The sequence below is a fragment of the Microchirus variegatus genome (assembly GCF_963457635.1).
Source record: "Microchirus variegatus genome assembly, chromosome: 6".
Classification (NCBI taxonomy): Eukaryota; Metazoa; Chordata; class Actinopteri; order Pleuronectiformes; family Soleidae; genus Microchirus; species Microchirus variegatus.
Window position 1 is genome coordinate 263,256 of NC_139807.1, and position 11,597 is coordinate 274,852.

Genomic DNA, 11,597 nt, shown 5'->3' on the forward strand with positions numbered 1-11,597 from the left:
GTTTGTAATGCTTTTTATTTCGGATTTACCTCGGTGACACAAACTGACCACACGAGGCAGCAGTGGATCAGAAGTTTCCTGTGAGCTAAAAACAGTGACTTTATTTATGGACTTTGGTGCAGGAGAGTGAGCAGAGCAGATGCCGTATTCTTTTTTGATCGTACATTTTTATTGGAAACCAAAAAAAACGTACAACTTGGAATTCATAGTTTGCAAAAGCAGAAAAAGTAAAGGCACGTAAAAGTAGTTAGAAATGCACGAGATTACAAAAAAAAGAGTCTGTACGAGTACTTGTACTTTGTCCGTAGTCCGTGCGGAGTTTAAACTCCTCCTTGTTTCCATGGCAACGGTGTTGCCGAGTGACAAACAGCCGACAGATCTCCAACGTCGTCATGCGTGGATCGGCAACTCGAGACGGGAAGATCTGAAGTTCCTCAGCTCTCAGAGGCCTCAGGGCCTCCAACACTTCTATCACTCAAAAACACCAGGACAGTAGAAACTTCAGGACGGCAGGAGAAACACGGACAAAGGGAAGTTATTAAGATTTCACAGATAAATTAGACAAAAGAAAACGTGGCTCTGCAGAAGGTCTTCACTTCGTCGTCATCATTTTCACAAACTCTTCGTAGTTGACCTTCCCGTCTCCGTCCGTGTCGGCCTCCCTCATCATCTCGCTCACTTCCTCGTCCGTCAGCTTCTCGCCGAGGTTGGCCATCACGTGTCGCAGCTCCGACGCGCTAATGAAGCCGCTGCCGTCGCGGTCGAAGACGCGGAACGCCTCCTTGATCTCCTCCTCGGCGTCCGTGTCCTTCATCTTCCGGGTCATCAGCGACAGGAACTCGGTGAAGTCCATGGTGCCGTTGCCGTCGGCGTCCACCTCGTTGATCATGTCCTGCAGCTCCTCCTCGCTGGGGTTGATGCCCAGCGTCCGCATCACCGTGCCCAGTTCTTTGGTGGTGATGGTGCCGTCGCTGTCGCGGTCGAAGAGCGAAAACGCCTCCCTGAACTCCTCCACCTGCTCCTCTGTAAGCTGATCGGCCATTTTCAGACAAAATCCTTCAGTTTCAATCAGCGTTTGGTTCTTTGAGGTTTGGCTTCGTCTTCACAACGATCACTGTTTCATAGTAATGACAATATTTCACACTGTTCTATCTGTTCTTTGTTCAAAGTTATCAAGGGACAGTTTCCTTTCAAGTGAAACTTGAAAGTCTGGTCACGTTCTCGCCTACGGAACTTTCCCTACAGTTTTAAAATAACGTAATCATCATCCATCGTCTACTGCTTTATCCTCACTGTTGTAAACTAAAGTTCAAAGGTTTGGGGATAAACTATATCTTTACCAGTGTTTCCAAACCCTGGTCCTCAGGGATCTCTGCCATGTTTTACATGTTTCCCTGCTCCAAAAACACCTGAGTCAGATGAAACATTACATTTTTGAAAAACATTTTTTGACAAAAGTTGACACATTTTTTTTATTATTATTGACAAAAGTTGAAACATTACATTTTTTGAAGAAAAAAAATGACCAAAATTGAAATATAACATTTTTCTTTTCTTTTTTTCTTTTAAATGACAAAAGTTTTTTTTTAAAAACAGGGCAACATCTAAAACAAGGCAGGGCAGAGTTCCCTGAGGAACAGGGTTGGGAAACACTGATCTATACAATGTTTTTGTTGTGTTATTAAAAGTCAGACTTTTATTCATCAAAAGAGTTGCAAAATGAATAGAAAATATAGTCAAGACATTGAAAAGATTAGAAATAAGGATTTTTATTCATTTTGCTTTTGTCAAAGAACCAGCAAAACTGTTTTCAGCTGTGCTAACATCATCGCACAAGGGTTTTAGAACACAGAAATAAATAATAAATAAAAGGACACAGAAGAAGACCGTCTCCCACGAGGTGTCAGAGGTACAGATGTATAGAAAAACCTGTATTTTATTGACTTATTCAGGTTCTCAGAAACGTCCCCAGACGTCCAGATGTCCCAGAACTTCATTAAATCGGCCATTTTCAGACTTTGTACATCAAAGTCTTCGCCGGGTTTCTGTCCAAAATGTCTCCACAGGGAGGCAAAGAATTACCACAATGGAGAAGTAAGTGAAGACGGTCGGTCCAGAGGAGACAAAAGTGTGTCTGATAACCACCTTTGTTCCTTCAGACAGGAATTCACCTGTGAGAGAAGACGTGGACGCAGCAGACAGGAAGTTCCCCCAATGAATTCTCCTGGTTCATTACACAATACTGTACACATCGTTTCAACACAGTAGAGAAATCTACACGAACTCATGAAACAAAAGCAAGTGGAGACACCAGAATGTGGGCTTTTATTTTTTTTAAAGAAATTGTGTCTGAAAGACAAACATCTCCAAGAAATGTACAAAATGGACAGAAAACAGTAGTTTTCTGGTTTATTGAAAACCAGCATTACGTGAAAATGAATCTGCACAAAACATCTTTGTTGTCGTCATCGTCCTCTTTTTTTTGGTCTTTTTGCTTCACGATACCGTTTTTCATTGTTGTCCGTGTCGGTGTTTTCCCGCCATTTTTTGTGCTCCTCCCACTTTCTCAGGACAGTCCAAGTTGTTTTTCCAGCTAACAGGTGACCAAGAATCATGTAAAAATAAGAAATATTCATACTCTTTCATCAGCCTATGTTTGTATTTTTAGATTTCTAGATCCTGGTGTTTGGGCGCTTTCACACCTACAGTATTTGGTGCGAACCAAACGTGTTTTGGTCATCTTGGTTCAGTTCGTTAGCGTCGTGTGAGTGTAATCTCGGTACTTTGGTGCGCACCAAATCAACCTTTATCCGCTCTACTTTGGTATGTTCCTCTGGTGTGAAAGCAACCAAAAGAAATGGGACAAAACGTCATAGTTTAATGCATTATGGGTAAGAGATGAGATACGGGATTTCCACCGGGCGCGTCAGCCGATGGTCTTCGTGGTCTGTTTTGGTTCGTTTGCAACTCTGCGTTTGTGAAAACAAACCGTACCCACGTCTGTTTGCTACATCTGACCAAAACAATTGGACTATAGGTGTGAAAGCGCCCCCAACAGTATTCTTTTGGAAGACATTTCCTGAAACAAAGCCGTGTCTAGAAGATCATTTCCGTTTCTGAACAGCAGCTGCCGTCGTCTCACTTCTTCTCGAGTCCTTGCAGATCAAGTGTCTTCTTGGAGCGTGAGCGTGAGCGTGGAGAACCAGATGGTTACGTCAGCTGATCTTTTGTCACGTGCAGCGTCTGCTCGGCTGTCGCTCAAATCCTGAGGATCAAAGAGAATCTCTCGCACCTCGAGAGCCTGGAGGCTAAAATTCAAAATGGAGGAGGAAGAGGAGGAAGAGGAGGAGGAGGAGGAGGAAGAGGAGGAGGAGGAGGAGGAGGAGGAGGAGGAGGAGGAGGACGAGGACGTGATGGAGATGCTGATGCACGGAGCCTTGATCTTGGCGTGGTTTCCTGCTCAGCTCTGGCTCGGCTGACGAGCAGCTTGTGAAGCGTCTCTTTATATCCAGAATCCTGGTGAGAGTCGATATCAGTGAGTTCTTTGTGCTCACGTTATAAATAGGTCGTTGAGATCTTCAGTGATGTTTCCTGACACATGATGTTTCCCTGTGGTTTTTATCAGATCAGTGTGTGAGGATTGTTGAGTCAAAAAAGCCTCAATATTTAGTTTTTCTGTTCTATTACGAGTCCATTTTGTCTTGCCACTTTATTAGGTACACAACGACACCTGAACTAGTGTTCAAAAGTCTGGGCTCACCTATACAAATTTTGTTGTGTTTTCCATTCAAAGTCAGACTTTTATTCATCAAAAGAGTTGCAAAATGATGATGGCAATTAAGTGCAGACTCCGCCCACATTGAGGAGGTGCCAACGTGTCTGAGTCACTTCCTGTTTCCTCAGGAATAATCTCCTCTCTGCAGCAGAAACATCGTGGAGGCAGCTCTGCAAACATCACAGCGACACAGAGAGAAAGAACATGAGAATATTCAGCGACGAGGATGTTCTACATTTAGATATTCAGCACTAAATATGCAAAGATATGCGCAGGCATAATTCTCACCTGCAGGTTGAGTGTTGAGCTCAGAGTAATAACTGGAATGGATCTAATCTCACGACCAAAGAGAAACAGAGACAGAGTCTTAAAAACCTCCTGCACATGAGTCACTTCCATGTTTGTCATTAATTTAAGACAAATTGAAGGAAACAAAGCAGAAAGAAACGCTACATGACGTCTAATATATATGGAAAATATTGTGTGCGGCTCATTAAAGGCCAACGTTCAATCACTGTCACAATGATCGAATGTATGTAATTCAGTGCCGTGTACAATAATAATAATAATAATAATAATAATGATAATAATAACAGCACAGGAGCAGGAAAATGGCTCCTAACAAACACACAGAGTAATAATGTTTGTTCTGTTCTGAATCTTTTGAGATGTTTTTTTCCCACATATCAGATTCTTCTCTTGATCCTGCAGACAAGTGTAAAGTCTTCCTGCTCAGGAACCCGAGGTAAACCAGTACCAGAGTATAACCACGTTCAGGGAACCAGAAACTGTTTGTTGGGAAAATGATGTTGTAAATCCTACTTCTACTTACTTAATGGAGACATATTATGCAAAATTTAAACTTTTTAATCATTGTAATCCTTATATTTGTGACTCTGAAGATCATATGAGTCGCAAAGTGTGAATAAAGACTCACTCATGTTTTTGTCTAATTACAGGAGATAAAACACACCATGTTAACTTCTGAGTCATTGCTACGTCATTAGTATCTGGAAGAGCAGAAGTCTGTGAAGTGTTCTATTCTTGTCTCCACAGTGCAGCACAGAGTTCTACACAAACTTCCAGCCTCAGAGGATTTACATTTTCTATATGATGACGGCAATAATGATGGCTTTTCCAAATGCTAACTGCTGTTAGCTGCTGTTAGCCTCAGCGACGCTGACGTAGTTTCCTGTGTCTCATTTGCATATTTAAAGAGACAGACAATGAAAAACAGGGCTGTTTTGTTCCGGGTGATTGAACAGCTGTGGTGTGTTCACAGACTCATGTTCATTAGAACACCAGGGAGCTAGTTTAGCTTGTAGAAATAGGCTATAATATGTCTACTTTAACATGGATTTGGTTCAGGAGCTGCACTGAGTTCACATGTTGTTTGATACAAACGTGACTTTTTTTCCCCTCTACATCTTCAGCTAATTTCCTGCTTCCTGCCTGTAAATGTTAGCATGCTATGGATTCTCCTGCGGCGCAGAGTTCCTTCAGGTCAAACTCATTCAAGGAGAAAACACAGGCTACACGTTTGATTTCAGTGGAAGATTCTCCTGATCCTCACTGAGGCTGAAGCTCCTGATGTTCTGCAGACAAACATCCATCCACTGGATTTTCTGCCTCCGAGAACTTTATCCCGACACTTTTGTTGAGGTCACCGTGGTTCACCACTGTTATTGTGAGAGGAAATAACACAGACTTTTGAATAAACACTGAATCATCTGTGAAGAAGAAACGTTTATATTAATCTATTTTATCACAAAAGGCATGAAATCAGGTCATATAATGGATGACAGCGTCTCATCGTATGTGAAATTGATGTAAAAGCTGTCAGAGGTCAAAGGTCACGGCTCTGACAGAAGACAGACTCGTTCATTATGGGCTGTCGTCTTTGACACTAAATATAGTCCAGTGTTTCTGTGACATGTGATGAAGGCGTAATATTCTCTGGTCTTCAATCACAGTGACGTCAACACAGAGACACAATAGACACTTTGCTCTGATTTAGAGAGAGATTTTCTCTACAGACGTGGAAATGGCCCCTCACAGGTGGGAGGGGCCGAGCGGCACATCAAACATCAAAGGTTTGGACACATTCATGCGTCTTATGCAAATGATCGTTTTTTATACATCGACACAAACAGAGAAAATGAAAAGAACAAACACAAGAACCAGGTTTTGTTTTCTGCGAGTTTTAAATATATATTTTAAATAAACCTGTAAAAATGACCTGGTTCACTTTAAATATGAGCAGCTGCTTTGATCAAACACTCGGAGACGGTTTCCAGGCCACAGTGGCCACAAGGGGGCGAAGTGATGCAACCGCCGTGACTTATTGAAGCTCAGCTCATGTGAACATGGAGTCGTGAAGATGCTCCTGTGACATCAGAGCTCTGCTCATCTGCACACACACACACACACACACACACACACACACACACACACACTGAGCGTGTAAACAGCGATGGATTGAAAGTGTTTTCTAACTCACTCTCTTCTCTACGGTGGCGTCGAGTGACTCGTAAAGGGACGTTATTATCTTTGTGAAAGACACACATTCACATTTCCCTCTTGTATTTGGCCCTCGGGCAGTGTGTGTGTGTGTGTGTGTGTGTGTGTGTGTGTGTGTGTGTGTGTGTGTGTGTGTGTGTGTGTGTGTGTGTGTGTGTGTTTCCTATTGTAATATCACTTGTTTATTCTTGTAAATTCTGAAATCCCACTTTAATTAAGTCAGAACTGACTAAAGAGAGGAAACAGGCTGAAGCGATGGCAAAACAGAGATTTCTCACGAGGGAATTAACGTTGATTAAACTCCTCGTTTATCTTCAGTGAGGAAGAGTTTGTGGAAAAGCTTTGTTCTTAAACACTTTGAGGTCAACGATACAGACTTTTGTTGTGTTTTCCGTTAAAAAAGTCAGATTTTTTATTCATCAAAAAAGTTCCAACATGAATAGAAAATATACACTTTTAGAAATAAAAGTGCTAAGTAGAACCATATAAGCTTCTCCGGTTTGTCCTCATAGGAGAACCCTTTTGGAGGGTTCCATCAAGAACCCTTTTAAAACCCTTTATTCAGGAAAGGGCTTTTAAAGGGTTCTCTGGATCAAAATGGTTCTTACTGGAACCATAAGTGTTACCAAGAACCCTTGGAAAACCCTTTCTTCTGGATAGGGGTTCTTCAGAAGCAATTGGTTCCAGGTAGAACCTCAGCCCTTGTTGAAGAACCCTTTTGGAACCCTTATTTCTAGGGTTTTCTAATCATCAATAGTCTTCTAACACCATTAGCAAACACAATGTACCATTAGAACAGTGTAAATGTGCCTCTATACACCTATGTACATATTCCATTAAAAACCAGACGTTTGCAGCTAGAATAGTCGTTTACCACATTAACAATGTATAGGGTGTATTTATGATTCATTTAATGTTTGATTCATTGGAAAAAAGTGCTTTTCCTTGGATGGAGATGGAGCTGATGGACATGTGGACAGAGAAGGTTCATGGACGTTGTTAAAGACGACGAACGACAGAAGTTATTTTTCAAGGTTACAGGACGACAACGAGGAGTTAGAACAGATAATAAAGTTTACTGGAGTCAAAGTCAGTTTAAAGCAACAATCGTCTAAGAAAATAAAATCCCCAGAAACCACACACACAAGTGTCCAAGAGCAGAGTGAGAAAGGGGGCGTGTTTATAGACATGAGACACAGGTGAAGGTAATTATGGGCGGGGCATGTAATCCCAAAGGCGGGAAAACAGACAAAGAGCAGACAGTTGTGAAGACCTGACAAAATAAATCCAACAAAATCTACAAGGAGTTTAAAAAAAAAAAAAAGAGAGAAACTTTAACTGGAACCAAATCAGGAAAATGAAAGTTGTAAAATAAAAGCAAAAAAATCCAAATAAATATCATCATCCAGATTCCAGGCACCGTTTACCAGTTAGCTCTGTTGGCTGCGTTAGCTTCTTTAGCGCATTAGCATCTACAGTAGAACTGGAGTCGTCTGTATGGGTTAGATCAGGGGTCACCAACCATTTTGAGACAGAGAGCTACCTTAAGGGTAAAAAATAATATAGAGGGCTACCATATAATATTTTTGTGTTTGTTTACCATTTAAATGATTAATATTATGCATTCAACTGCATACACATTCATTCCAGTGTTTACTCCTAACGATTACCAGTTTTTATAAACAATATCAAAGATATTTTACTGACAGATCATATGGATACATGTAAGTGAGGTGAAGTGAAGTGAGCCCGCGGGCACCGTATTGGCTGCCTGTGGGCTACCAGGTGCCCGCGGGCACCACGTTGGTGACCCCTGGGTTAGGGTTAGCGAACAATGTTAGCGAACAATGTTAGCGAACAATGTTAGCGAACAATGTTAGCGAACAATGTTAGCGAACAATGTTAGCGAACAATGTTAGCGAACAATGTTAGCGAACAATGTTAGCGAACAATGTTAGCGAACATTGACGACTGACTGGAAAAAGACGCGTGTGACGTCATGTTTACGTGATTCCAGATTGTTAAAATGAGTCTCTAAAGTAACGCTAACCTTTAAAAACAGAGACACACACACACATACACAGGTGGTTATTTGTAGTCTTTTCCTTTAATAAACAAACTGCTCCAGTTCCACTGTAGGTTAACGCTAATGGCCGCTAAAGGAGCTAATGCTAACTGGTAAACAGTGCCTGGACTTTGGTGCTGCAGCGTGTAAAAGCAGGTTACATTAGAGATTAACTTCAACAATCTGGAGTCACGTAAACATGACGTCATGCAAGTCTTTTTACGGTCAGTCGTCATGTGCTAACGTGTGTTAGCGTTGACGTCGTTAACCGCCTTCATTCTGTAATCTGCATTCACAAATCAAGGTTTAGGTTGAAATAAATATCTATTGTAACATTTGCAAACTTATCTGGTTTCTCTTCTTTGACGCAGCAAAGTCGAGGCAGTGACGTCTCTGAGTTGTTGCTAAGCAACGACACGCTCGGATTCATGAAGCCAACAAAAGTAAACATTCACTTCACAGTCGTCTTTACAGACATGAACTCTGAGATGAAGCTTCAGCGTCTCCAAAAAACTCTCTTTAACTAAACAACGATCACTAACATGTTGAATCACATTCATGCAATAAAATAAGACATTTGACTTTAATCTCATTTAGTTTCTATCATTCAAACAAATCAGAGGACGTTTTCATGGAGACTCTCATTTATCTGTGAGAGAAAGTGTTTCTATTCTTATTTTCCTTCATTAAAGCTGAGGTTGAACAGAGTTTTCAGATGTTTCCTCTAAACACCTGATTCACATGAGCCTCGTTTTCTGCTGCAGTCGTTAGAATCAGGTGAGTTTGAGAAACAAGAGGAAAAACTGAGTCAAATAAAAGTCCAAATAAATCAAGGTGTTACAGACAGTCAAGGTTCAGGCTCAGAGCTCAGAATTAGGATTAGATTAGATTAGATTAGATTAGATTAGATTAGATTAGAAACATACTGTTCATTTCATAAACAAAAATGTTGTTTAACACATGACCCAAAATAAACAAATCATTTATTCATTCAATCATTCATTTACACTAAACTCTACATGATTAAAGATTTCAAGATTAAAGTCAGAATTTGATATTAAAGTCAGAATTTGAGATTAGGGACAGAATTTGAATTTCTGTTTTGTTTTTGATTTTCTTTCTTTTTAAAAATGTTTTACCTCAAACTCTTTAATCTCTAAACTCAAACTAGATTTCTTGAATAATTTCACTTTCCCTCAGATTAATTTAATAGTTTCAGTCGCGTGGATTTAAACAGACTTTCACTGTAATATAATAATCTGTAATCTCACAGCATCTTTAAACTGTTATATAAAAACTGTGTGTGTGTGGGGGGGTGTGTGTGTGTGTGTGTGTGTGTGTGGGGGGTGTGTGTGTGTGTGTGTGTGTGTGTGTGTGTGTGTGTGTGTGTGTGTACTGTACATTTATCTGTATTTATCTTCCATTCCAGTGGCAGTGAGTGTTCGCAGGTGCAAATGAATGAAAGTCTCACACACACACACACACACACACGCACACACACACACAATTACGACCCATTTATTTCCTGGCGCTCGATACCGAGCCTCAGCTTCCTGTTTCCTGTTTCCTGTTTTATCTTCAGCTCTGACGATGAAAAGAGAAACTGTTTTTCCTGAGGAAAGAAAATGAGAAAATAATCTGAAGAAAAGAAGAAAATCTCTGTTAGAGTTTTTATTCAGAATTACAATTAATGCTTTTAACATCTTTTATGCAACAGAACCTTCTGTTTCAGTGTAAGCTGTTATTATTATTATTATTATTATAATTATTATCATTATTTATAGCTCTGTGTATAATGAGCAGAGGAAATGAGACGTTACACTGAGATCTTTGCCTGAGGAAAAGAATCTTGTGTCCAATTTAGAACTAAATTGTATTTTGTAGAATATAAAAAGGTCAATAATGTGTGAAACTAATCAATTAATAATAAATATATATAACAGTCAATCAATACAGCACTTCTATTACCCTGCAGGTTTTTTAAAGTGCTCTATAATTAAATAGAGATTGATCGACTGATCGATTGAAGACATTTTTAAATGTGCACAAAACAAGAAAAGTGAAATTGAACAAACACAAATTAATCTACTGTCTTTTATAAATGACATTAAGTCTCTTTTTTAACACATTTTATTTTTGTTTCTGTTTTGATTCACACTTCTTTCTCAGTGTTTCTGCACATGTTCCACGTCTTCTTCTCTGTTGGTTGTGTATTACTGTGGCAGTGTTACAGCACCACATACAGGCTGGAGTACATATTACAGTAAGGCCTGCTTTGCAATTTAAATCTCCAAACTCGTCCCACAGCTTTGATGAAAACGCCCAAACATCCTATATCAAAACGTACAGTTTTATTAGTGCTGTTGTGTCTTTTCTAAGCGTTTGGAGTAACCATGGCAACTAAAATAGCAAAAAACTGTGAAGTTTTCTCATAGGGATGAATGTCGAAAAACCAAAAATGATCACAACCACAGTGTCGTCATACTTTAACTTTTACATACATGTGTATATATATATATATATGTGTATATACACGTGTATATATATACATGTATATATGATACAAAATATTCAGGTAGAGTGCAGATACTCAGAATAGCAGATTTACTCACCTGAGATGGATTAAAGGTTTGTCTTTTTAATCTGAAAAAACAAAAGAGAAAATAAGATCCATTCTTCCTGAAAACTGGATTTAACTGCATCGATCTGCTCACATCAGTTACCTTTGGTGGGATTATTTCCACTGTTGATGTGTGTTTGAGAGACGAGGGGGCGGAGCCTGTGAGGGTGATCTGTGTGAAGAGCAGATGAGATGATGAAGGGAAGTGAAGATGAAGAAGAAGATGATCGTCTTCATCGACGTCTGGAGACGTGGGAAACAAAACAAATCCTAAGCCCCGCCCCCTTGGTCAGAATCACAAACAAAAAACCAGGAAGTGCAGACGTAAAAGAATCCTACAGCTTAAAACATCTCATATTTGTAAGTTAATCCAGGACAGAAAGACTCTGAATGAACCACGAGTGAAGTTATTATTATTATTGTTATATTTTAATCAGACGGAGTTTAAAAAAGGAAGAAAATCAACATCCGTCCAACTCTAAAGTGAATTTCTTTCTTTTTTAGCGTCTGATTTCCCTCCATCAGTCGTGAGGACGTTTGAACGTAATTGGTTTATATTTCAAAGTTTACAGATTAACAGCTTTTCTTCAATTATCTCAGTTTTTAATATCAAACTC

General features: G+C 39.8%; 1 protein-coding gene across 1 annotated transcript; it reads right to left on the reverse strand.

Annotated features, from left to right (window-relative positions):
• Positions 1 to 592: 592 nt before the first annotated feature.
• On the reverse strand, positions 593 to 1,042 carry LOC310928637 (calmodulin; the record flags this gene model as incomplete). Its single annotated transcript, XM_083891266.1, has 1 exon — positions 593 to 1,042. The coding sequence occupies one exon, from the start codon at positions 1,040 to 1,042 to the stop codon at positions 593 to 595; it is 450 nt and encodes a 149-aa protein (XP_083747392.1).
• Between the last annotated feature and the right edge of the window lie 10,555 nt (positions 1,043 to 11,597).